Here is a 27060-nt window from a genome sequence, read left to right on the forward strand (position 1 = left end):
GTTGACTTGAAGTCTGCATGTATGTGTTCTACCTCATTGTGGGCAACAGATACGGCAACACATTGTGGAGTGTTATAGGGTTACATGATTGACAGGTGGTGACTGTGGAATGGCTCTTAGCGCAGGGCGGGACATAGTGACAGCCCCTCATACTGTAGCTCCAGGTGGGAACTATCATCTGTCAGTCAAATCACTCAACTGCTACTTCACCGGCCCACACCAAATACCCCATGTCTCAATCCGTTCTAAACATTCCACCGCTCCTGGTCTTCTTTTTATAACAACTGTAGTGACATGTGCACAAGAAAGTATGATAAAAAAAACATTTGCCTGTTCAATTCATTTTGTAACAAATGCAGCTATACTGGTCACTTCCTGTATCTTCCTACAGTAATCTGATGATGTCAGTGTAGTGACTGGTCCTACAGTAATCTGATGATGTCAGTGTAGTGTCTGGTCCTACAGTAATCTGATGATGTCAGTGTAGTGGCTGGTCCTACAGTAATCTGATGATGATCAGTGTAGTGGCTGGTCCTACAGTAATCTGATGATGTCAGTGTAGTGGCTGGTCCTACAGTAATCTGATGATGTCAGTGTAGTGGCTGGTCCTACAGTAATCTGATGATGTCAGTGGAGTGGCTGGTCCTACAGTAATCTGATGATGTCAGTGTAGTGGCTGGTCCTACCTACAGTAATCTGATGATGTCAGTGTAGTGGCTGGTCCTACAGTAATCTGATGATGTCAGTGTAGTGGCTGGTCCTACAGTAATCTGATGATGTCAGTGTAGTGGCTGGTCCTACAGTAATCTGATGATGTCAGTGTAGTGGCTGGTCCTACAGTAATCTGATGATGTCAGTGTAGTGGCTGGTCCTACAGTAATCTGATGATGTCAGTGTAGTGGCTGGTCCTACAGTAATCTGATGATGTCAGTGTAGTGGCTGGTCCTACAGTAATCTGATGATGTCAGTGTAGTGGCTGGTCCTACAGTAATCTGATGATGTCAGTGTAGTGGCTGGTCCTACAGTAATCTGATGATGTCAGTGTAGTCTGATGATGTCAGTGTAGTGGCTGGTCCTACAGTAATCTGATGATGTCAGTGTAGTGGCTGGTCCTACAGTAATCTGATGATGTCAGTGTAGTGGCTGGTCCTACAGTAATCTGATGATGTCAGTGTAGTGGCTGGTCCTACAGTAATCTGATGATGTCAGTGTAGTGGCTGGTCCTACAGTAATCTGATGATGTCAGTGTAGTGGCTGGTCCTACAGTAATCTGATGATGTCAGTGTAGTGGCTGGTCCTACAGTAATCTGATGATGTCAGTGTAGTGGCTGGTCCTACAGTAATCTGATGATGTCAGTGTAGTGGCTGGTCCTACAGTAATCTGATGATGTCAGTGTAGTGGCTGGTCCTACAGTAATCTGATGATGTCAGTGTAGTGGCTGGTCCTACAGTAATCTGATGATGTCAGTGTAGTGGCTGGTCCTACAGTAATCTGATGATGTCAGTGTAGTGTCTGGACCAAGTCCAGGGCTGGGGACTGATCTGCAGTAATCTTCCTATGGGCTGTTTGTTATGACTCTCCATCAGAGGGGCTCCCGTCTGGCCCCACGACCCACCTGATGGACTGGAACTAAAGCTTTAACGCTAGCCCACTGGATCGAGGATGGGGGAGCATGGGGGAGGAGGATGGAGCCAGTAGGCTGAGACACTCATAAGCCACCATCTTCCTGTGTCAATGAAGATCAGTCAAATCAATGTCTTAGATGAGTGCTGATGAGTGCTAGTTATAATTTGAGTGTCCGCCGAGCTTGACTAATGGGAGGTCAATACGTCTAAGATGTGAGGAGAGGCAGAGAGGTTTGGCGATGGAGGATCAGTGTAAGATGGTAGCCTTAGCTTGAAGAGGGGAATACTTTTATAAGACGAGGTCCTAAATGAGGGTGTGAAAAGGAGATTTAGGGTTTAAAGCTGGTGGGACAGTCATGTGCATGTGTTGGGGAACTCACCTACTTATACACACTTTATGCTTTCCTATTGATTTCTCCCCGCAATCCTTTCACATAAGTGTTGTTAGAGGCGTAATCTCCCTTAACAACAAGCTAGTTAAGAGACCCGGCTCTGGCTGTTTTCCATACCCCCCTCACGTCCTCTCTGCCCGGTCACTATCCACCCAATCCGCTCCACAGTAATTAAGACTATGATCCAGGGGACCATGTTACCACTGCCTGGCTCCGGTCCCGCTAGCTGCCATTGTGACTTGCAAATGGGTGGCCGACCTACATTTCGAGTTTCCATAGGCAACAAGGGTTTTCCTGTTGGTGGTGTCAATGTCCTAGATACACACGTCAACCGAATGTCGTAATTGAAGGAACATGTCTATTTAAGTCAGTGTTACTGTATCACACACAAGTAAACAAATCCCAATTGGGGTCATCTGGTGTAAACATACTGTTACACCTTCTGATTATGTCTCCCTGTAGGAATTGGACAAGTGTTTTGCGTGTAACTCTCAGCGGCCTTATGACCCGTACTACCACAAAAACAGTCACCGCGTGGAGAACGTCATCCAACTCAAGGACAGCAACGAAGACCTCACATGGTGGCAGTCCGTCAACGGTGTGTGTGTGTGTGTGTGTGTGTGTGTGTGTGTGTGTGTGTGTGTGTGTGTGTGTGTGTGTGTGTGTGTGTGTGTGTGTGTGTGTGTGTGTGTGTGTGTGTGTGTGTGTGTGTGTGTGTGTGTGTGTGTGTGTGTGTGTGTGTGTGAGAGAGAGAGAGAGAGAGAGAGAGACTGGTTTGCCGTGTGTGTGTGTGTGTGTGTGTGTGTGTGTGTGTGTGTGTGTGTGTGTGTGTGTGTGTGTGTGTGTGTGTGTGTGTGTGTGTGTGTGTGTCTCAGCTGTAATAATCTCTCATTATGTTTTGTGTGATTTATTCCCTACAGGAGAGGAGGGTGTCAGTATCAGACTCAATCTGGAGGCAGAATTCCACTTCACTCACCTCATCATGAAGTTTAAGGTGAGAGTATGTGTGTGTGTGCTGCTGTCTGATGCCAGCTCAGGAATTTGATGAGTAATATCCAAGAGACAGGAATCCAAACTATCTCCAAACATATTACTACCAATAGAACAGACTTGTAATAACTGTCACATAAATCATTCTGAATAAGTGCCAGCCGTTCCTGAATTCTGTTCCGGCTGTTCCACCTCTTTTTCCGAAGACATTCCGACCGGCAGCCATGCTGATCGAGCGTTCGGCTGATTTTGGTCGCTCCTGGAGACCGTACCGTTATTTTGCCTACAACTGCACCAAGACGTTCCCACGTGTGCCCGGCCACGCCCTCCACTACATCAATGATGTGATCTGTGAGGAGAGATACTCTGACATCGAGCCCTCCACGGAAGGAGAGGTGAGGCCATGAAGCGAGTTAGGGACAATGATGGAGTTTCCTTCTGTAGATGAAGAAATGTGCATTTGCTGATTATCTGAGCTGTGCGATGACTCTCGTTTACTCTCTTTTCTCTTGCAGGTAATTTATAAAGTCCTCGACCCTGCCATACATGTGAAAGACCCATACAGTCTGGAGATTCAAGGTGAGGCAAATACTTGGGAAATTAGATCAATTAAGAGGACAATCTGAGGACTACTGGAAGTAACCTAAAAACGCTCAATTTTTTGGGACTCCATTAATTGGCATAATGAAAGATTTGTGTGAACATCCCTTTTTTCGGTAGAGCTGTTGCGGATCACCAACCTGCGGATCAACTTCACCAAGCTGCACACCCTGGGAGATAACCTGCTGGACCGGCGCTCTGACGTTCTGCAGAAGTACTACTACTCCCTGTATGAGCTGGTGGTGAGGGGCAGCTGCTTCTGCTACGGACACGCCTCAGAGTGTTCCCCCGTGCCAGGGGTTGATGCCAGGGACAGTGGCATGGTGGGTAGGACCGAGGCATAGAAAATATCCAGTCTCCAACTCTTTTTACACCTCGGTTTGTGTCAGCTAGCCTAGCGGTTAATAGCTTTGGGCCAGTAACTCAAATGTCGCTGGTAAAATCTGCCGATGTGCCCCTGAGCCAGGCACTTAACCCTAATTGCTCCTGTAAATCTGTCTGGATAAGAGCCTCTGCTAAATGACAAAAATGAAAATGTCGCATGTTGTCTCTGTGTGGAAACCCTTGGTCATTGCATATACCGATGACTGTGGTAAATGTCCAAGAGACAATGGCAGCTGTCATGTTTTCTTTTTGTGATTGGTCAGATCCATGGGCGATGTGTGTGTAAACACAACACTGAGGGGTTAAACTGTGAACGCTGCAGAGACTTCCACAACGACCTGGCCTGGAGCCCAGCCGAGGCCAACGACCCTCACACATGTAGAGGTGAGACTAAACTTTACTCACTTGGAGTGGGAGGAATCTGTCGATGTTGTCCAACCCTACAGTAGACGTAGACGTAACACTACAGGATACACACAGCCGCAGAAACAACATGCTGCACCATTTCTGATGTTTGTGATTTTTTTTGCTTCTTTACTTAGAATGCAACTGTAACGGCCACTCCAACCACTGTCACTTTGACATGGCGGTTTACTTGGCCACGGGCAATGCCGGCGGTGGCGTCTGTGACCACTGTCTCCACAACACCATGGGACGCAACTGTGAGATGTGTAAACCATTTTACTACAAGGACCCCAGCAGGGACATCAGAGACCCCGCCGCTTGTACTGGTGAGCAAACCTGGAGTAGAATACTTCAATCTAATGTTCTGCTGTCTGCATACCACATACCATGTGTTTATGGTAAAACAGTGTAGATGGGCGACTCACTTTTGACCCATCGTGGTCTCTCTGCACACCACTCTCATTGTGTGACAGTTTCTCGGTCTCTCTCTATCGTCCTATTCACACTCTCCCTCTCCCCAGCGTGTGACTGTGATCCTGTGGGCTCCATGGAGGGAGGTGTGTGTGACAGCCACACAGACCTGGACATGGGCATGATCGCCGGGCAGTGCCGCTGTAAGCTCAACGTTAAGGCCACCCGCTGTGACTACTGCAAGGAGGGTTACTATGGCCTGGCCCACAACGACCCACAGGGCTGCCAACGTGAGTGTGTATACCTTAACCTGTGTATGCATCTCTGTGTGTGTGTGTGTTGCCGCAGACAGTGTAAACCATATATGTGTCTACTGTTTGTTTCTCTCAGCGTGTAACTGTGACCCTCGTGGGACCATAATGCTGGGAGAACCATGTGACCAGATCAGTGGGGACTGCTCCTGTAAGAGATACGTCACAGGCCGCTACTGCAACCAGTGTCTGGTAAGACTGGCCCTGTGCTCTTTATAGACCCATCGTCTACCATCTCACAAGCCGTACCTATTCTGATGCCTCATCTTCCATCTTGTAAGGATTGCGTTTCGGTTCTGAGGATGCGGTCACCATGTTGTGTGTGTCCTCTCCTTTAGCCGGAGTACTGGGGTCTTGGTAATGACCTAGCAGGCTGCCGAGCCTGTGACTGTGACTTTGGTGGAGCCTACAGCAACAGGTACGTCTGACGTTTCAGGAGAATTGCTTATCTCTCTCTCTCTCTCTCTCTCTCTCTCTCTCTCTCTCTCTCTCTCTCTCTCTCTCTCTCTCTCTCTCTCTCTCTCTCTCTCTCTCTCTCTCTCTCTCTCTCTCTCTCTCTCTCTCTCTCTCTCTCTCTCTCTCTCTCTCTCTCTCTCTCTCTCTCTCCCAGTGTGTGTGTGTGTGTGTGTGTGTGTGTGTGTGTGTGTGTGTGTGTGTGTGTGTGTGTGTGTGTGTGTGTGTGTGTGTGTGTGTGTGTGTGTGTGTGTGTGTGTGTGTGTGTGTGTGTGTGTGTGTGTGTGTGTGTGTGTGTGTGTGTGTGTGTGTATGATTAATGACACTGAACGGGACTTAGCACTTAGTGTGGTACAAGTCTTCATTATTAGGTGTTAAATGGAATAATCGTACGTGCCTATCTTTCTTACCGTTTTTTGACTGGTGAGTTGTGAATGAACCTGGCTATGATGTCTGTGTGTACTGTATGTCTGTCTGTACACAGGTGTATGGTTGAAAATGGCCAGTGTGACTGTAGGAGGCACCTGATTGGTCGTCAGTGCTCTGACGTGCAGCCTGGGTACTTCTGTGCCCCCCTGGACTACTACAAATACGAGGCAGAGGACGCCGTTGGCCACTCCCCTAGTGACCACAGCCTCCCGGTGAGCACACACAGTGCAAACAGAACAACTGTACGATAGGGCACTATTGATAGATGTAAATTGAGTATAGTCTAGTGTGAATTTAGTCCTTAAAAGCATACCAGTGTTTGCTGTTCACAGCTCTCGCCTGCTTCACTGCTAAATGTCCAAACCTTGAATATTATGTCCTTGCCTTGGAATATGTTAAGTCTTTATTTGTAGCACTGTTAGGAAGTGAAAGGTCTTTCTGTGGATTTGGTACTTTCTCTTGAGCTTTAAATAGTGTGTGTAAGCACCTTTCATTGATATACTCTCCGACCTTGTGATTCTATATCAGTGCGATGTGGTTTTCAGACTCAACTTTTCCATGTTTGGTCTTGGGCACAAGTTGTTAACATAAGGAGATTTCACTGTATTATTTCATATTCAAGGTCGTTCGTAGTGGATTAGAAACTGTATGTCTGTGTCGGTTCTGCTAAGTCTCTGTGTGGAACACTATCTGATGTCTGTATCTGTATCTGGGTCCTGTTGTGATGTTTGACTGCGTTTAGCTGTGCCTGGCAGGTACAGGCAGAGCCAGAGAGATGGGTATCAGACCAGGAGAATGTGTCTCTGTGTGGGCAGACCCACGGCTCAGGAGTAGTGTGTGTGTGTGTGCGTGCGTGCGTGCGTGCATGCGTGCGTGTGTGTGTGTGGACTATGGAAGGTACTGATAGTCTGGCTCCCACAGGTAAAGGGGTTTACACTCCTCTCTGTCCTTCAACCCATGTGAGAGTAAGATTGCTCAATCAGATTACCTGCTGCGTGTACAGGCCCCCTCCCTACTCACCCAGACAGTTGCTGGAACAGAACAGAACACATCAGACAGACAGACAGACAGACAACGGCTGCAGGCAGCAGGCCTCTGTTATATTATCTCATATCATACCTCCTGTCTCCTCACTTCCCCCAGGACAAGCCTCAACATCCCCGGCAAAAGATAAATTTAAATGAGGAATGTGAAAGTATGAGATATACTATGTAGGAATCTGTTTGTAGAGTACAATAGAGTGCAGGACCAGGGGATTGTGGGTCATGCAGTAGCTGAACTCAGGGGTTAGTGTGTTGTCACTTTTGAAAACTTGATTTATTATAATGTGGTGTCAGGGATCAGGGGTCAGGAGTGGTCATGTGATAATAAATATTATTCTCTCTTGCACCACATCCCCTCTCTCTCTAGCTGACATGATACTGATTATATGTTCTGATTTCCTGGTGTCTCTTTTTATTGACACGTCATCCGTTCATGCTTAGCATCAGCTCTAAGCCTGCTTCCTCTCTAGGTTTCTTCCTAGATTAGGCAGTTTTTCCTAGCCATTGTGCTTGTGCTTCAGCATCGCTTGCTGTTTAGGCCGGGTTTCTGTAAAGCACTTCGTGACAACTGCTGATGTAAAAAGGGCTTTATAAAATACATTGGATTGATTGATTGATTGATCAGGTTTTCTCAGATTTCGTAGCATCATTCAAACTGTACTCTTTTGAGGGCGACCTTGCATTAGATGAGGGTGGCAGCGTGTTGTGTATATCAGAGGTCAGATCAGCGAGTGTTGGCTGGCGTATGTTTTGTCTGTTAGCTACAGTAGTAGTGTGCAGTGGGCCTGCAGACAGAGCGGAGCACAGTAGCTCATAGACAGACACTCAGAGCTATGACACTGGCCCAGAGCTGAAGTGACCCGGAAAAAGATCAGACGGTAGAGGAGATGCCAGCCTGTCACAGAGAGTTAGTGCTGCCTGCCACACACACACACACACACACACACACAAAGCCACAGCTCTCTGCCTCTTTCTCTCTCTCCCACATACATGCACCCTCTCTCTCTCTCTTTCTTTATTCTTTCTTTCTTTCTTTCTTTCTTTCTCTTTCTCTCTCTCTGTTGGAATGAATGTAAAAGTTTCCATTTAATATCCTCACGGTCACTCGTTTCAGCCTAGCCAAGGTACAGCTATTCTGCTCCTAGCAAGGCATGTACGATAAGTCTATAAAGTCGGTAGTCAGTAAATCAGTTGAACTAATCCTCTCCTCCACCTCTCCTCTCCCCAGGGCAAGGCCAGGCCCCAGGCTGAGGTTGACTGTGTGGAGCACCTCAACAACCAGCTGAGGAGACACAGACGCCACAGACGCATCGCCACCACCCAGCAGCAGAGGGCAGCACTGAGACGCATCCGCCAGCTGCAGCAAACGGTAACACTCACTGTCTGTTCCCTTCATATAAATAAATACTACTACTGACCTCTATGGTTCCCTCTGATTTCCCTTTGCCTTGAACCACGTCAAAGCGCTTTCATATCGGTTGAATGATTACATTATCACATACAGAGCGATTGGGATGTTTAGGTTTTTCAATGCACTTTAAAGAGCTCTGCTGATATATCTCAGTGAAAGTGGCCCGCGCATGGTAGAGATAGTGGAGAATGTCTCCACACAGACATATTCCATAGACCAGTCAGGTGGTTATGGGGTGGGCTGTTGACAGCAGGAATCTGAGTCCACCCATACGGTCCATACAGGTATGTGTTTGTTTAACCTGCTCCCTGGATAGTCTCTCTCCTCCACCACAGACTAGATTACCTGTCAAGGATGACAAAACAGGGCTGTTTTAGATGCTGTTCATTTGACTCCTCTTGTTGGCATAGTTCAGTATGCAGGCAGGAATGTACACCTGTTGACTGTGAGGGTCCAGTTAATCGGGTTTGTTCACGGGTCATCTTCTATGTGTGTGTTCCAGCCTGATGTAAGGAGTGTTCACAGGGAGAGATCTCAGGGTCACATGGTCACCTGGACTGGGCCTGGTTTTGCCCGGGTCAAGGATGGCGCTGGACTGGTCTTCACAATAGACGACATCCCCCATGCCATGGAGTATGACATCATGATCCGCTATGAGCCAGAGGTACACTCTCAGAGTTCCTCCATGTCTTCCCCACAATTAACCATATATGGTGTATTCAGAAAGTATTCAGACCCCTTGAATTTTTTTCACATTTTGTTACGTTACAGACACATTTTGAAATTGATTAAATTAATTGTTTTCCTCATCAATCTACACACAGTACCCCATAATGAAAGTGAAAAAAGGCTTTTAGAAATGCTTGCAAATGTATTACAAATAAAACAGAGATACCTTACTTACATCAGTATTCAGACCCTTTGCTAGGAGACTTGAAATTGAGCTCAGGTGCATCCTGTTTCCATTGATCATCCTTGAGATGTTTCTACAACTTGATTGGAGTCTACCTGTGGTAAATTCAATTGATTGGACATGATTTGGAAAGACACACACCTGTCTATATAAGGTCTCACGGTTGACAGTAAATGTCAGAGCAAAAACCATGCCATGAGGTCGAAGGAATTGTCCGTAGAGCTCCGAGACAGGATTGTGTCGAGGCTCAGATACAAAAATATTTCTGCAGCATTGAAGGTCCCCAAGAAGACAGTGGCCTCCATTATTCTTGGAAGAATAATGGAAGAAGTTTGGAACCACCAAGACTCTTCCTAGAGCTGGTTACCCGGCCAAACTGAGCAATCAGGGGAGAAGGGACTTGGCCAGGGATGTGACCAAGAACCCAATGGTCAGTCTGACAGAGCTCTAGAGTTCCTCTGTGGAGATGGGAGAACCTTACAGAAGGACAACCATCGCTGCAGCACTCTACCAATCAGGCCTTTATGGTGGCCAGACCGAAGCCACCTCTCAGTAAAAGGCACATGACAGCCCGCTTGGAGGTTGCCAAAAGGCACCTGAAGGACTCTCAGACCATGAGAAACAAGATTCTCTGGTCTGATGAAACCATGATTGAACTCTTTGGCCTGAATGCCAAGCATGACGTCTGGAGGAAACCCGACACCATCCTTACAGTGAAGCATGGTGGTGGCAGCATCATGCTGTGGGGATGTTTTCAGTGGCAGGGACTGGGAGACTAGTCAGGATCGAGGGAAAGATGAACAGAGCCAAGTGCAGAGAGATCCTTGAATGAAACCTGCTCCAGGGCGCTCAGGACCTCAGAATGGGGCGAAGGTTCACATTCCAACAGGACAACGACCCTAAGCAACCCGATCGAACATCTCTAGAGAAACCTAAAACCAGCCGTGCAGCGGCTGACATCCAACCTGACAGAGCTTGACAGAAACATCAGAAACACAGAAACATCCAGCCTGACAGAGCTTGACAGAAACATCAGAAACACAGAAACATCCAGCCTGACAGAGCTTGACAGAAACATCAGAAACACAGAAACATCCAGCCTGACAGAGCTTGACAGAAACATCAGAAACACAGAAACATCCAGCCTGACAGAGCTTGACAGAAACATCAGAAACACAGAAACATCCAGCCTGACAGAGCTTGACAGAAACATCAGAAACACAGAAACATCCAGCCTGACAGAGCTTGAGAGGATCTGCAGAGAAGAATGGGCGAAATTTTCCAAATACAGGTGTGCCAAGCTTGTAGCTGTAACGCCGTTCGTCTGTTGTAAGAAGAGAGTCAGACCGAAATGCACCGTGTAGGTTACTCATAACTTTAATGAAATATATCGCAGTACATGAAATAACTGAATAAATACAAAAACAACAAACGGAACGTGAAACCTATTACAGCCTATCTGGTGAACACTACACAGAGACAGGAACAAACACCCACAAAATACAACGCGAACTCAGGCTACCTAAATACGGTTCCCAATCCGAGACAACGAGAATCACCTGACTCCAATTGAGAATCGCCTCAGGCAGCCAAGCCTAACTAGACACACCCCTAATCATACACAATCCCAATTAATACAAACCCCAATACGAAACACAACATATAAACCCATGTCACACCCTGGCCTACCCAAACATATACCAAAAACACAAAATACAATGACCAAGGCGTGACAGTAGCGTCATACCCAAGAAGTCTCGAGGCTGTAATAGCTGCCAAAGGTGTTTCAACAAATTACTGAGTAAAGGGTCAATACTTATATAAATGTGATAAACCTGTTTTTGCTTTGTCATTATGGGTTATTGTGTAGAGATAGATATATTTATATTTATTTTTTAATCCGTTTTAGAATAAGGCTGTAACGTAACAAAATGTGGAAAAAGTGAAGGGGTCTGTATACTTTCAGAATGGCACCTTAATTCAAGCCCAACATACAATATTACAGTGTGACAAGATTACACTATCTGAAATCAAATGTCTGAATGTCGTCTCCCTCATTTTATTACCCCACAGGGGGTAGTCAGTGTTGATCATTGTGATTACATTTGACATTTACATTTGAGTCATTTAGTAGATGCTCTTCTCCAGAGCAACTTAGTGCATTCATCTTAAGATAGCTAGGTGGGACAACCACGTATCACAGTCATAGTAAGTCAAACCGTTCCTCAATAAAGCAGAGACCAGCAAAGCCTGTGCTGGTAAGAAAAGACAAGGGCGAGTGTCAGTGCAAGAACATTGCAACAGTGTAACAATGGAACAGTGTAAAACAAATGCTGCTTCCTACCTTTTAAAACACTGTCTGTTATGGGTGTGTGTGTAGTCTACTGAGGACTGGGAGGCCATCGTGAGTGTTACCTCCCTGCTGCTGCCCACCAGCTCCCGCTGTGGCAACCTGCTTCCCACTGAACAGCTCTACACTGTCACCCTGCCGCACAACAGGAGGTACTACTGATACCAACAGCATGTGTGTGTACGTGTGTGTACGTGTGTGTGTGTGCATGAGAGAGAGAGAGAGAGAGAGAGTTTTAGTAGAGGTTTTAATTGTTGTGTATGTTTCCCATATATGTCTCATTAACGTGTGCCAACCTGTATGCCAGTGTGTGTGTGGTCTTTTGCTTATTACCCAGGTATAAATCTAACAGTGACTCCTATTATATTATCTAAACCTCTAGCAATGGTTACTATCCAGCTGATCATCTGGTAACTAAGGATTTCACAACATTCCTGAAGGGGTATTTTGGATATTTCACTGTTAGGATACAGAGGAGCCAATATACTGTCTCCTGTAACTTCGTTCTGGCCAAACACATGGGTGTGAGAGCACATTCTTCTGTTAAAGTAAATTGATACTGTATTGAGATTGAGTAACCGTGAAAACGCCCAGTCTAGGTGAGAGCAAGTCGCTGTCGGTTCACTGAGTTCCTTTTACATGTATTTATCTGAGTGCATCCTTGAGATTGCAGATGGTTAAGATAAAAGCTTGCTAGACGATAACGCATGAATGATTTGTGCTGAGAAAATGTTCCCTGTGTGTATGGCTGTTCACAGTGACAGTGAATAGGAGAACATGTACTTGATTACAGGTAATATACAGTATACAGTACACTGCTATCAGCAGTAAAGATGTAGACCTTGTTGTGTTCCGTTCCTCTGAACTTTGCTTTGGGAAATAGTCCTGTCACCACATTCCTCTGTATATGGACTCGCCTGTCCTGCAGCATGCTCTTTGTCCACACTCATTCTCTCACACTCTGTCAACCATCACCATGGAGACCGGCCAGTCCAACTCTTCCTCTCCTTCTCCACCCCATCTAATAAAGACTCTCTGACGGTCTACCTCTCTGTTTTTACCTGCCTAGTATGGTCTCTACCCCGGATATTCTCTGGTCAACAAACCTATACATATTGAGAAACTTCCCTTAGAATTAACTTCAGTGTAACGAAGAGTTCATTCCCTCGCCCGGATCTTACTGGCTCACTGGACCGTGGCTCCCCCTGCTATTCTGCTCTATGATTGGCGCCTCAGGCAGAACCAATTAGCAAAGTGACCCAAAACACAGACAGCGAGTCAGAAGTCAGACAGGATGCGAGGGCAGAGAGGGCAAACGAGGAGGGCACTAGGCATACAGTGACTGGTAGACTGGATCACACAGTCTTTGTTGAGAGTAGAGCGATTAAAGGGGTGGTGGGGTATAAACTCCTCCTCTTTATGAACTCAAAGGCCTGTTCTCAATTATTTGTGTGCAATTAGTTTCTGTGGAATGCAGCACATCTAAAAAACACACAATGGATAGGTTTTTTGTTACCCCATCTGTGTCTCCTTCTGTCGTCTGTTCAACCAGTGTTGAAGAGCAGGAGGAGAAAGGCCCTCTGACAGAGACTGTTCATCTGTCTCTTTCAATCAAGGGGTCCCAGACCTCCCTGTTTCATCCTGTCACTGTCCCTACTGTATATTTGTTTGTATAGTGTCTGTGGGTGAGTATGTGTGTTTGTATAGTGTCTGTGGGTGACTGCGTGTTTGTATAGTGTCTGTGGGTGAGTATGTGTGTTTGTATAGTGTCTGTGGGTGAGTATGTGTGTTTGTATAGTGTCTGTGGGTGAGTATGTGTGTTTGTATATTGTTTGTGGGTGAGTATGTGTGTTTGTATAGTGTTTGTGGGTGAGTATGTGTGTTTGTATAGTGTCTGTGGGTGAGTATGTGTGTTTGTATAGTGTCTGTGGGTGAGTATGTGTGTTTGTATAGTGTCTGTGGGTGAGTATGTGTGTTTGTATAGTGTCTGTGGGTGAGTATGTGTGTTTGTATAGTGTCTGTGGGTGAGTATGTGTGTTTGTATAGTGTCTGTGGGTGAGTATTTGTGTTTTTATAGTGTTTTTGGGTGAGTATGTGTGTTTGTATATTGTTTGTGGGTGAGTATGTGTGTTTGTATATTGTTTGTGGGTGAGTATGTGTGTTTGTATAGTGTCTGTGGGTGAGTATGTGTGTTTGTATAGTGTCTGTGGGTGAGTATGTGTGTTTGTATAGTGTCTGTGGGTGAGTATGTGTGTTTGTATAGTGTCTGTGGGTGAGTATTTGTGTTTTTATAGTGTTTGTGGGTGAGTATGTGTGTTTGTATAGTGTCTGTGGGTGAGTATGTGTGTTTGTATAGTGTCTGTGGGTGAGTATGTGTGTTTGTATAGTGTCTGTGGGTGAGTATGTGTGTTTGTATAGTGTCTGTGGGTGAGTATGTGTGTTTGTATAGTGTCTGTGGGTGAGTATGTGTGTTTGTATAGTGTTTGTGGGTGAGTATGTGTGTTTGTATAGTGTCTGTGGGTGAGTATGTGTGTTTGTATAGTGTCTGTGGGTGAGTATGTGTGTTTGTATAGTGTCTGTGGGTGAGTATGTGTGTTTGTATAGTGTCTGTGGGTGAGTATGTGTGTTTGTATAGTGTCTGTGGGTGAGTATTTGTGTTTGTATAGTGTCTGTGGGTGAGTATGTGTGTTTGTATAGTGTCTGTGGGTGAGTATGTGTGTTTGTATAGTGTTTGTGGGTGAGTATGTGTGTTTGTATAGTGTTTGTGGGCGTGAATGTGTGTTTGTATAGTGTCTGTGGGTGAGTATGTGTGTTTGTATAGTGTCTGTGGGTGAGTATGTGTGTTTGTATAGTGTTTGTGGGCGTGAATGTGTTTTTGTATAGTGTCTGTGGTGAGTATGTGTGTTTGTATAGTGTCTGTGGGTGAGTATGTGTGTTTGTATAGTGTCTGTGGGTGAGTATTTGTGTTTTTATAGTGTCTGTGGGTGAGTATGTGTGTTTGTATAGTGTCTGTGGGTGAGTATGTGTGTTTGTATAGTGTCTGTGGGTGAGTATTTGTGTTTGTATAGTGTCTGTGGGTGAGTATGTGTGTTTGTATAGTGTCTGTGGGTGAGTATGTGTGTTTGTATAGTGTTTGTGGGTGAGTATGTGTGTTTGTATAGTGTTTGTGGGCGTGAATGTGTGTTTGTATAGTGTCTGTGGGTGAGTATGTGTGTTTGTATAGTGTCTGTGGGTGAGTATGTGTGTTTGTATAGTGTTTGTGGGCGTGAATGTGTTTTTGTATAGTGTCTGTGGGTGAGTATGTGTGTTTGTATAGTGTCTGTGGGTGAGTATGTGTGTTTGTATAGTGTCTGTGGGTGAGTATTTGTGTTTTTATAGTGTTTGTGGGTGAGTATGTGTGTTTGTATAGTGTTTGTGTGCGTGAATGTGTGTTTGTATAGTGTCTGTGGGTGAGTATGTGTGTTTGTATAGTGTCTGTGGGTGAGTATGTGTGTTTGTATAGTGTCTGTGGGTGAGTATGTGTGTTTGTATAGTGTCTGTGGGTGAGTATGTGTGTTTGTATAGTGTCTGTGGGTGAGTATGTGTGTTTGTATAGTGTCTGTGGGTGAGTATTTTTGTTTTTATAGTGTTTGTGGGTGAGTATTTGTGTTTTTATAGTGTCTGTGGGTGAGTATCTGTGTTTTTATAGTGTTTGTGGGCGTGAATGTGTTTTTGTATTATGGATCCCCATTAGCTGCTGCCAACGTCTGTGCATCTAGTGACAAGGCTCGCTTTGATTTCTTTCACTTTTATATTTCTGGCTGTATTTCTTTTCATCTTTAAAGGGCCATATGGCTGTGTCACAACTCACACGAGAACAATGTCATGTCAGAGTGTCTGCTAAGATAATCTTTTTGTGTGACCCAACAGGTATGTCCAGATGCCCAGGCCTTTCTGCTTTGAGCCCAGTAACCGTTATGTCGTGGCCATCAGATTCCAGCGCCACGGAGTGTCCCAGAGACACCTGACCGCTTTCATCCTTGTTGATTCAGTGAGTCAGTCAGACTCTGGCGTGACAGCCCCGCATTAGATGGAGCTCATGTAAAACAGGAAGCAAAATGACCGTTTTATGTGTGTGAAGGAACAATCAGCAGTGATGTGATAATAACTGTTGACCAGATACCGCAACCTAGTGGTCTGAATACAAAAGTGCACTTACATTAAACATAAGACCGCAATAGGTTCCAAATTCACTTTACATTTCACCTCCTTTCACCTCTCACTCTCCTTCTTTACTAACTTTCATCCCTCCATTCCTCCCCAGCTGGTGCTGATCCCCAAGTACACGGAGCTGCTTGGTTTCCAGGGTAACGACCCTGCGGCGGAGGAGCGCCGTGATGAGATGGTGCGCTACATGTGTCTGGACTCCTTCATGGCCATGCCCATGCCCATGCTGGCAGAGATGTGCACCAAGCTCATCTGCAGCATCTCTGCCATCCTGCATGATGGAGCTCTGCGTGAGTGGACACTCAGCACAGCCACACACTGAACCGGGGGGTCAGGGGTCAAATATCAAAGGAAAGGGAACATTAGGCAACGCCTCCATTAATGCCTTCTTATCGAATACTGGGTATCAAATACTTCTCCGGTCCAACTATTGAATCACTTTACTTACCATTCTACTATTACAAGCTGCACTGTGATCAGTAACACAATGTAACCAGGGTTGCCAACAATTTTTCAGTAAGAATCGCTGTTGGCTCCTTCATTTGTCGCTAGATTGCATTTTGCGACGACGTCACAGCATCAATTTGCTGCGGTCCCCGACGTAGCGTTTTCGCCCCCCTCTCCCGCTGCGCCAGCTTCTCCCACTCAAAGTCACTAAATTCTATCAAAACCATAGACATTTTCGGTGGCACAACTCCTCAAAAGAAGCATGAAAAGTAGTGCATTTGTCACTAGCCTCTTTTACCAATAAAAGTCGCTGGAGTGGCCTAAAAATTGACTAAACATAGCAACCAAGTTGCTAAATTGGCAACACTGAATGTAACTCTATTGTAACACCATTTGATATGGTTTCCGAATGCCATCACCCATGGCTTGTTTGACTAAACACTTTTCTTCTCCTCTCATGTTCCCTACAGAATGTCAGTGCGACCCCCAGGGGTCTCTCAGTGCTGAGTGTGACAGGGTCGGAGGTCAGTGTCGCTGTAAACCCAACGTGATTGGACAACGGTGTGACCAATGTGCACCTGGCACCTACGGCTTTGGACCATATGGCTGTACCGGTGAGTGAGCACGGGCATCTTTCAGTCATGAATCATATCTTTGTTTAATATATACAGTGGGGCAAAAAAGTATTTAGTCAGCCACCAATTGTGCAAGTTCTCCTACTTAAAAAGATGAGAGAGGCCTGTAATTTTCATCATAGGTACACTTCAACTATGACAGACAAAAAAAATCCAGAAAATCACATTGTAGGTTTTTTAATGAATTTATTTGCAAATTATGGTGGAAAATAAGTATTTGGTCAATAACAAAAGTTTCTCAATACTTTGTTATATACCCTTTGTTGGCAATGACAGAGTTCAAACGTTTTCTGTAAGTCTTCACGCAGTTTTCACACACTGTTGCTGGTATTTTGTCCCATTCCTCCATGCAGATCTCCTCTAGAGCAGTGATGCTTTGGGGCTGTTGCTGGGCAACACGGACTTTCAACTCCCTGGCTAGGCCACTCCAGGACCTTGAAATGCTTCTTACAAAGCCACACCTTCGTTGCCCAGGCGGTGTGTTTGGGATCATAGTCATGCTGAAAGACCCAGCCACGTTTCATCTTTAATGCCCTTGCTGATGGAAGGAGGTTTTCACTCAAAACCTCACGATACATGGGCATATTCATTCTTTCCTTTACACGGATCAGTCGTACTGGTCCCTTTGCAGAACAACAGCCCCAAAGCATGATGTTTTCACCCCCCATGCTTCACAGTAGGTATGGTGTTCTTTGGATGCAACTCAGCATTCTTTGTCCTCCAAATCCAAGGATTTGGGTCCCTGGCGGCGTAGTGTGTTACTGATGGTAGGCTTTGTTACTTTGGTCCCAGCTCTCTGCAGGTCATTCACTAGGTCCCCCCGTGTGGTTCTGAGATTTTTGCTCACCGCTCTTGTGATCATTTTGACTTCACGGGGTGAGATCTTGCGTGGAGCCACAGATCGAGGGAGATTATCAGTGGTCTTGTATGTCATACATTTCCTAATAAATGCTCCCACAGTTAAATGTCTTCAAACCAAGCTGCTTACCTATTGCAGATTCAGTCTTTCCAGCCTGGTGCAGGTTTACAATTTTGTTTCTGCTGTCCTTTGACAGCTCTTTGGTCTTGGCTATAGTGGAGTTTGGAGTGTGACTGTTTGAGGTTGTGGACAGGTGTCTTTTATACTGATAACAAGTTCAAACAGGTGCCATTAATACAGGTAACGAGTGGAGGACAGAGGAGCCTCTTAAAGAAGGAGTTACAGGTCTGTGAGAGCCAGAAATTATGCTTGTTTGTAGGTGACCAAATACTTATTTTCCACAATAATTTTCAAATTAGAAGAAGCATTTCAAGGTCCTGGAGTGGCCTAGCCAGTCTCCAGATCTCAACCCCGTAGAAAATCTTTGGAGGGAGTTGAAAGTCCGTGTTGCCCAGCAACAGCACCAAAACATCACTGCTCTAGAGGAGATCTGCATGTAGGAATGGGCCAAAATACCAGCAACAGTGTGTGAAAACCTTGTGAAGACTTATAGAAAACTTTTGACCTCTGTCATTGCCAACAAAGGGTATATAACAAAGTATTGACATAAACTTTTGTTATTGACCAAATACTTTTTTTCCACCATAAATAAATTCATTAAAAATCCTACAATGTGATTTTCTGGATTCTTTTTTCATTTTGTCTGTCATAGTTGAAGTGTACCTATGATGAAAATCATAGGCATCTCTCATCTTTTTAAGTGGGAGAGCAATCCAAAACTAAATCTAGAATCGGCTTCCTATATTGCAACAAAGCATCCTTCACTCATTCTGTCAAACATACCCTCGTAAAACTCGACTTCGGTGATGTCATCTATAAAATAGCCTTCAACACTACTCAACAAACTGGATGCAGTCTATCACAGTGCCATCTGTTTTGTCGCCAAAGCCCCATACACTACCCAGCATTGTGACCTGCACGCTCTCATTGGTTGGCCCTCGCTTCATACTCGTCGCCAAACCCACTGGGTACAGGTTATCTACAAGTCTCTGCTAGGTAAAGCCCGCCTTATCTCAGCTCACTGGTCACCATAGCAGTACCCACTCGTAGCACACGCTCCAGCAGGTATATCTCACCCCCAAAGCCAATTCCTCCTTTGGTTGTCTTTCCATCCAGTTCTCTGCTGCCAATGACTGGAACAAACTTCAAAAATCTCTGAAGCTGGAGACTCACATCTCCCTCACTAACTTTAAGCATCAGCTGTCAGAGCAGCTCACAGATCATTGCACCTGTATATAGACCATCTGTAAACAGCCCATCTATCTACCTACCTCATCCCCATACAGTATTTATTTATTCATCTTGCTCCTTTGCACCCCAGTAGCTCTACTTGCACATTCATCTTTTGCACATCTATCACTCGTGTTTAATTTCTACATTGTAATTACTTCGCCACCATGGCCTATTATTTGCCCCAGGGATGCTGGCCCATGTTAACTCCAATGCTTCCCGCAGTTGTGTCAACTGTGGGTGGTGGACCATTCTTGATACACACAGGAAACTGTTGAGCATGAAAAACCCAGTAGCGTTGCTGTTCTTGACACAAACCAGTGTGCCTTGCACCTACTACCATACCCCGTTCAATGGCACTTTCATATTTTGTCATTCAACCTCTGAATGGCACACATACATAAGCCATGTCTCAATTGCCTGAAGGCTTAAAAATCATTGTTTAACCTGTCTTCTCCTCTTCATCTACACTGATTGAAGTGGATTTAACAAGTGACATAAGGGATCATATCTTTCACCTGAATTCAGCTGGTCAGTCTATGTCATGGAAAGTACATGTTTGGTACACTCAGTTTATATACTATATATGGCAGGTGCTACATCTTGTGTGTGTCAAACACTGGATAACCTCACACATCATCCAAAATACTATTTTGCCTTCTCTCTTTCTCCCTCTCCCTCTTTTTCTCCCTCCTCTCCCCTCTCTTTCTCTCCTTCCCTTCACAGCTTGTGACTGCCATTCCCAGGGCTCTCTGGGGCACCAGTGTGACCCGGTGACGGGGCAGTGCCCGTGCAGACAGGGGGCCAGTGGGCGCCAGTGTTCAGACTGCCAGCCTGGCCAGTGGGGCTTCCCCAGCTGCAGGCCATGCCAGTGTAATGGTCACACTGATGACTGCAACCCACAGACAGGGGAGTGCCAGACCTGCAGAGACTACACTGATGGACAGTACTGTGAAAGGTGGGCAGTGGGAGAGAGATAGACAGGGTAGTGCCAGACCTGCAGAGACTACACTGATGGACAGTACTGTGAAAGGTGGGCAGTGGGAGAGAGATAGACAGGGGAGTGCCAGACCTGCAGAGACTACACTGATGGACAGTACTGTGAAAGGTGGGCAGTGGGAGAGAGATAGACAGGGGAGTGCCAGACCTGCAGAGACTACACTGATGGACAGTACTGTGAAAGGTGGGCAGTGGGAGAGAGATAGACAGGGTAGTGCCAGACCTGCAGAGACTACACTGATGGACAGTACTGTGAAAGGTGGGCAGTGGGAGAGAGATAGGCAGGGTAGTGCCAGACCTGCAGAGACTACACTGATGGACAGGACTGTGAAAGGTGGGCAGTGGGAGTGAGATAGACAGGGGAGTGCCAGACCTGCAGAGACTACACTGATGGACAGGACTGTGAAAGGTGGGCAGTGGGAGAGAGATAGACAGGGGAGTGCCAGACCTGCAGAGACTACAAAGGTGGGCAGTGGGAGAGAGATAGACAGGGAGTGATGGACAGTACTGTGAAAGGTGGGCAGTGGGAGAGAGATAGACAGGGTAGTGCCAGACCTGCAGAGACTACACTGATGGACAGTACTGGGAGAGAGATGAAAGGTGGGCAGTGGGAGAGAGATAGACAGGGTAGTACCAGACCTGCAGAGACTACACTGATGGACAGTACTGTGAAAGGTGGGCAGTGGGAGAGAGATAGACAGGGTAGTGCCAGACCTGCAGAGACTACACTGATGGACAGTACTGTGAAAGGTGGGCAGTGGGAGAGAGATAGACAGGGGAGTGCCAGACCTGCAGAGACTACACTGATGGACAGTACTGTGAAAGGTGGGCAGTGGGAGAGAGATAGACAGGGGAGTGCCAGACCTGCAGAGACTACACTGATGGACAGTACTGTGAAAGGTGGGCAGTGGGAGAGAGATAGACAGGGGAGTGCCAGACCTGCAGAGACTACACTGATGGACAGTACTGTGAAAGGTGGGCAGTGGGAGAGAGATAGACAGGGTAGTGCCAGACCTGCAGAGACTACACTGATGGACAGTACTGTGAAAGGTGGGCAGTGGGAGAGAGATAGACAGGGGAGTGCCAGACCTGCAGAGACTACACTGATGGACAGTACTGTGAAAGGTGGGCAGTGGGAGAGAGATAGACAGGGTAGTGATTGGTAGTGTGGTTGGATCAGATAGTTGTTTGATCAGTAATAGTCCAATAGATAATATTGTGATGATGGGTAATGCACAATACTCAAATGCAAATGTTCTGTCCCTCCCTGCTCAGGTGTGTGAATGGTTTCTTTGGGAACCCAGTGCTGGGGTCTGGAGATCACTGTCGACCATGTCCCTGTCCTGGGAACCCAGGAAGTGGACACTCCAATGGGGACTCCTGTCACACGGACATCTCATCCAATCAGATCCTCTGCAACTGTAAACAGGGCTATACAGGCGAGTCCCAATGATACAGTTTAGCTCAAGAAAAAATGCATCCCAGCTTGGCTTATTGGCATTTCACTTATTTACCTAAACCTAACCCCTAAACTCTAACCTAACCCCCCTTCCCTACCCTAGGCCCTCGCTGTGAACGCTGTGCCCCTGGTTACTATGGCAACATTGAGCACCCAGGCGGGCAGTGCCTCCCGTGCCAGTGCAGTGGCAACATCGACACCCAGGACCCAGAGTCATGTGACCCCAGGACAGGACAATGCCTGAGGTGCCTGTACAACACGGACGGCGCCTCCTGCTCTGACTGTAAACCTGGTTACTATGGCAACGCCCTGGCCCAGGACTGCAGGCGTGAGTTACTCCATGACAATAGATGGTTGAACCTCCTTTGAGTTCTGTCTCTGTGTTTTCTTATCTGTGTAAGGGACTAGTCATTCTCACTGGAAACAAACCATTGTCATTGGTGATGATACGTGTCTGCAGGGCACATGCGCTACAGTATAGAGTACGACCTTCTCTGCTCTGTGAGTGTTGTATTGCGTCTGACATTTGTGTCTTATTCCATCTGCAGGTTGCACATGTGTAACAGCAGGTACACAGCAGTCCTACTGCGCTGACGGTCATTGTCACTGTGACAGACAGACAGGAGCATGCCCGTGTCGGGACAATGTGGTCGGCCACAACTGTGACCAGTGTGCCCCCGACTACTGGAACTATGGCACAGATAGAGGGTGTGAGCGCTGTGGCTGCCACCCTCTGCACGCTATGGGATCACATTGCAACATGGTAGGCCCTATAGTTGGGAAAGGCAGTTTTACATACTTTTGTTTCGTGTACTTGACTTTATCAGTGGTATCCCTCTCTCTGTCTGCCTGTAGTTTAGTGGACAGTGTCACTGTCAGCAAGGCTTTGGGGGAAGGCAGTGCACTGAGTGTGAGCAGTTCCATTGGGGAGACCCACGTGTGCAGTGTGAAGGTGATCACATGACACAGTTCAATAAGCTTTTCAGAGTCTGTCTTTAATTCTATATTCTGCATTACTGCCATCTTCAAATTCATTATGTATATCTTCATGTGTATCTCTCTCCCCTCTCCATCTCTCTCCATCTCTCTACTCTCTCTCCATCTCTCCATCTCTCTACTCTCTCTCCATCTCTCTCCCCCTCTCCATCTCTCTCCCTTCTCCATCTCTCTCCATCTCTCTCCCTTCTCCATCTCTCTCCATATCTCTCCCCCTCTCCATCTCTCTCCCTTCTCCATCTCTCTCCATCTCCCTCTCCATCTCTCTCCCCCTCTCCATCTCTCTCCATCTCTCTACTCCCTCTCCATCTCTCTCCCCTCTCCATCTCCATCTCTCTCCATCTCTCTCCCCTCTCCATCTCTCTACTCCCTCTCCATCTCTCTCCCCCTCTCCATCTCTCTCCCTTCTCCATCTCTCTCCATCTCTCTCTCCCTCTCCATCTCTCCATCTCTCTCTCCCTCTCCATCTCTCTCCCCCTCTCCATCTCTCTCTCCCTCTCCATCTCTCTCCCCCTCTTCATCTCTCTCCATCTCTCTACTCCCTCTCCATCTCTCTACTCCCTCTCCATCTCTCTCCCCCTCTTCATCTCTCTCCCTCTCCATCTCTCTCCTCCTCTTCATCTCATCTCTCCCTCCCATCTCTCTCCTCTCCATCTCCATCTCCATCTTCTCCCTCTCCATTTCTCTCCCTCTTCATCTCTCTCCATCTCTCTACTCCCTCTCCATCTCTCTATCCCCTCTCCATCTCTCTCCCCCTCTCCATCTCTCTCCACTTCTCCATCTCTCCCCCTCCCCATCTCTCTCCCCCTCTTCATCTCTCTCCATCTCTCTCTCTCCCTCTCCATCTCTCTACTCCCTCTCCATCTCTCTCCCCCCTCTTCATCTCTCTCCATCTCCCTCTCCATCTCTCTCTCCCTCTCCATCTCTCTCCTCCATCTCCATTTCTCTCCCCCTCTCCATCTCTCTCCCCCCTCTTCATCTCTCCAACTCTCTCCATCTCTATCTCTCTCCATCTCTCTCCCCCTCTCTCTATCTCTCTCCATCTCTCCACTCCCTCTCCATCTCTCCCCCTCTCCATCTCTCTCCCTCTATACTCCCTCTCCATCTCTCTCCCTCTCCATCTCTCCCTCCCCCTCTCCCTCTCTCTCTCCATTTCTCCCCCTCTTCATCTCTCTCCATCTCTCTACTCCCTCTCCATCTCTCTACTTCCTCTCCATCTCTCTCCCCCTCTCCATCTCTCTCCCTCTCCATTTCTCTCCCCCTCTGCATCTCTCTCCATCTCTCTACTCCCTCTCCATCTCTCTACTCCCTCTCCCTCTTCCCTCAGAGTGTAACTGTCACCCTCTGGGCTCGGAGATGGCCCAGTGTGACCGTGTGACAGGGGTGTGTGAGTGTAGGGAAGGGGCGGTGGGGCGGCAGTGTGACGAGTGTGCCCGCGGGTTCACCGGGGTATTCCCTAAGTGTGTCCGGTGCCACCCCTGCTTTGAGCTGTGGGACGACGCAGTGTGTATGATCCGCCGGGACCTGGACCACATCCGTGACGACATCCAGAGGATCCTGGAGAGCGGAGAGACGCCCGGCGTGGGCAACAAACGCATCCTCGAGCTGGAGAACAAACTGGCCCAGGTACAGGACCTGATCCGAGACGGAGACTGGGACAGACTACACCAGCTGATTGGCCAGTCCATCGATGACCTCAGGTAACAGCGTCATACTGTACTGTACTGTAGGTGGCACTAGACTGGAAGTGCTCTTTGACCTCTTGCAGTATAGAGCAGTTCAATCCACTGATGACATACTGACATAAAGTACATACATAAAACCAGATTCTGTGTGAAAATTACAATGCCCACTGACTATGGACTGAGTCATATGAGAAGTCAGATGTCCAACACGACTATGTGGCATTCCAGAGCAGAGATAGCTCTGACTGACGGACGTTTGATGGGTGTGGCCCGGGAGCTGAATGGGACAGCGGTGCAGGACGAGGTACTAAGGCGGAACCTGACCCAGATGGAGAGAGAACTCAGGGACCTCAACACCACTCTGATGCACCACCGCCAAACACAGGAGAACAACCTCAGCTCTGGTTTCCAAGGTAATGCCTTCCTCTTGACCCGCTCTTCTTCCCCAGTCACCTAACCCTAAAACTATCCCTAGCTCCTAACCCTAAAACTAACCCTAGGTCCTAACCCTAAAACTATCCCTAGCTCCTAACCCTAAAACTATCCCTAGGTCCTAACCCTAAAACTAACCCTAGCTCCTAACCCTAAAACTAACCCTAGCTCCTAACCCTAAAACTAACCCTAGGTCCTAACCCTAAAACTATCCCTAGCTCCTAACCCTAAAACTATCCCTAGCTCCTAACCCTAAAACTAACCCTAGGTCCTAACCCTAAAACTAACCCTAGCTCCTAACCCTAAAACTAACCCTAGCTCCTAACCCTAAAACTAACCCTAGCTCCTAACCCTAAAACTAACCCTAGCTCCTAACCCTAAAACTAACCCTAGCTCCTAACCCTAAAACTAACCCTAGCTCCTAACCCTAAAACTAACCCTAGCTCCTAACCCTGAAACTAACCCTAGCTCCTAACCCTAAAACTAACCCTAGCTCCTAACCCTAAAACTAACCCTAGCTCCTAACCCTAAAACTAACCCTAGCTCCTAACCCTAAAACTAACCCTAGCTCCTAACCCTAAAGCTAACCCTAGCTCCTAACCCTGAAACTAACCCTAGCTCCTAACCCTGAAACTAACCCTAGCTCCTAACCCTAAAACTAACCCTAGCTCCTAACCCTAAAACGGTCGAATTGACGTGGTTTGTGTATGAAAAGTCTGACACGGACCAGAAAACTGTCCACTGCTAAATATGCTCCAGGCCGGTCGCTACAACAGGCTCAAACACCACTAACCTCTTTCATCACCTACGCAATAATCATGTGAAACAGTACAGATGAGACCCAAAAAAGTACAGTTGAGTGCTCAGAACAAACCTCCGACTCAGACGTTGCAAGAGGCTTTTGCCCGCGGCACACTATATGGTAAAGAATCCCGAAGATGGAAGGAGATAACAGCTGCTGTTACAACTTACATCTGCAAAAACATGGCCCCAATTTACACGGCCGAGAAATGGGGGTTTCATGGGTTGGTGCTAACACTCGATCCAAGGTACCAAATGCAAATTGATATGTGAAACATATTAATGCCAAAATAACAGGGCTTTGTAATGGCCACTCCAATACCTTGACTTTGTTGTCCTTATGCCATTTTGCCACAACTTTGGAAGTATGTTTGGGGTCATTGTCCATTTGGAAGACCTATTTGCGACCAAGCTTTAACTTCCTGACTGACTCTTTGCAAACTGGAATCCACATATCCGGAGGCTGCATTCATTGAAGCTGGGGATTTTAACAAGGCTAATCTGAAAACAAAAAAATCATTGCTATTCTAACTTCCGCGATGCAGATAAGGCCCTGCCCCGCCCTCCTTTCGGAAAAGCTGACCACGACTCCATTTTGTTGCTCCCTGCCTACAGACAAAAGCTAAAACAAGAAGCTCCCACGCTGAGGTCTGTTCAACGCTGGTCCGACCAATCTGATTTCACGCTCCAAGACTGCTTCCATCACGTGGACTGGGATATGTTTCGTATTGCGTCAAACAACAACATTGATGAATACGCTGATTCGGTGAGCGAGTTCATTAGAATGTGCGTTGAAGATGTTGTTCCCATAGCAACGATTAAAACATTCCCAAACCAGAAACCGTGGATTGATGGCAGCATTTGCGTGAAACTGAAAGTGCGAACCACTGCTTTTAATCAGGGCAAGGTGACCCTCCGCAAGGCAATCAAACAAGCTAAGCGTCAGTATAGAGACAAAGTAGAATCGCAATTCAACGGCTCAGACATAAGAGGTAAGTGGCAGGGTCTACAGTCAATCACGGATTACAAAAATAAGTCACGGACCAGGACGTCTTGCTCCCAGGCAGACTAAATAACTTTTTTGCCCGCTTTGAGGACAATACAGTGCCACTGACACGGCCCGCAACCAAAACATGCGGACGCTCCTTCACTGCAGCCGAGGTGAGTAAAACATTTAAACGTGTTAACCCTCGCAAGGCTGCAGGCCCAGACGGCATCCCCAGCCGCGCCCTCAGAGCATGTGCAGACCAGCTGGCCGGTGTGTTTACGGACATATTCAATCAATCCATATCCCAGTCTGCTGTTCCCACATGCTTCAAGAGGGCCACCATTGTTTCTTTTCCAAAGAAAGCTAAGGTAACTGAGCTAAACGACTACCGCCCCGTAGCACTCACTTCCGTCATCATGAAGTGCTTTGAGAGACTCGTCAAGGACCATATCACCTCCACCCTACCTGACACCCTAGACCAGGGG

General features: G+C 46.9%; 1 protein-coding gene across 2 annotated transcripts in view; it reads left to right on the top strand.

Annotated features, from left to right (window-relative positions):
- The window catches only part of lamb2l (laminin, beta 2-like), a 64456-nt gene that overhangs the window by 27157 nt on the left and 10239 nt on the right, over positions 1-27060 (top strand). For both annotated transcript variants that reach the window (XM_046343757.1, XM_046343756.1), the window contains 24 exons: positions 2481-2616; positions 2939-3012; positions 3215-3403; positions 3524-3587; positions 3729-3931; positions 4256-4376; positions 4535-4723; positions 4919-5098; positions 5199-5311; positions 5458-5537; positions 6057-6213; positions 8273-8413; positions 8958-9119; positions 11749-11870; positions 15628-15748; positions 16022-16214; positions 16842-16985; positions 19942-20173; positions 21490-21653; positions 21777-22001; positions 22222-22436; positions 22529-22625; positions 23997-24369; positions 24583-24767. In XM_046343757.1, the coding sequence (XP_046199713.1) occupies positions 2481-2616; positions 2939-3012; positions 3215-3403; positions 3524-3587; positions 3729-3931; positions 4256-4376; positions 4535-4723; positions 4919-5098; positions 5199-5311; positions 5458-5537; positions 6057-6213; positions 8273-8413; positions 8958-9119; positions 11749-11870; positions 15628-15748; positions 16022-16214; positions 16842-16985; positions 19942-20173; positions 21490-21653; positions 21777-22001; positions 22222-22436; positions 22529-22625; positions 23997-24369; positions 24583-24767 (3880 nt within the window). The remainder of the gene's footprint in view (positions 1-2480; positions 2617-2938; positions 3013-3214; positions 3404-3523; positions 3588-3728; positions 3932-4255; positions 4377-4534; positions 4724-4918; positions 5099-5198; positions 5312-5457; positions 5538-6056; positions 6214-8272; positions 8414-8957; positions 9120-11748; positions 11871-15627; positions 15749-16021; positions 16215-16841; positions 16986-19941; positions 20174-21489; positions 21654-21776; positions 22002-22221; positions 22437-22528; positions 22626-23996; positions 24370-24582; positions 24768-27060) is intronic.

This window comes from Oncorhynchus gorbuscha, linkage group LG03 (assembly GCF_021184085.1).
Source record: "Oncorhynchus gorbuscha isolate QuinsamMale2020 ecotype Even-year linkage group LG03, OgorEven_v1.0, whole genome shotgun sequence".
NCBI lineage: Eukaryota > Metazoa > Chordata > Actinopteri > Salmoniformes > Salmonidae > Oncorhynchus > Oncorhynchus gorbuscha.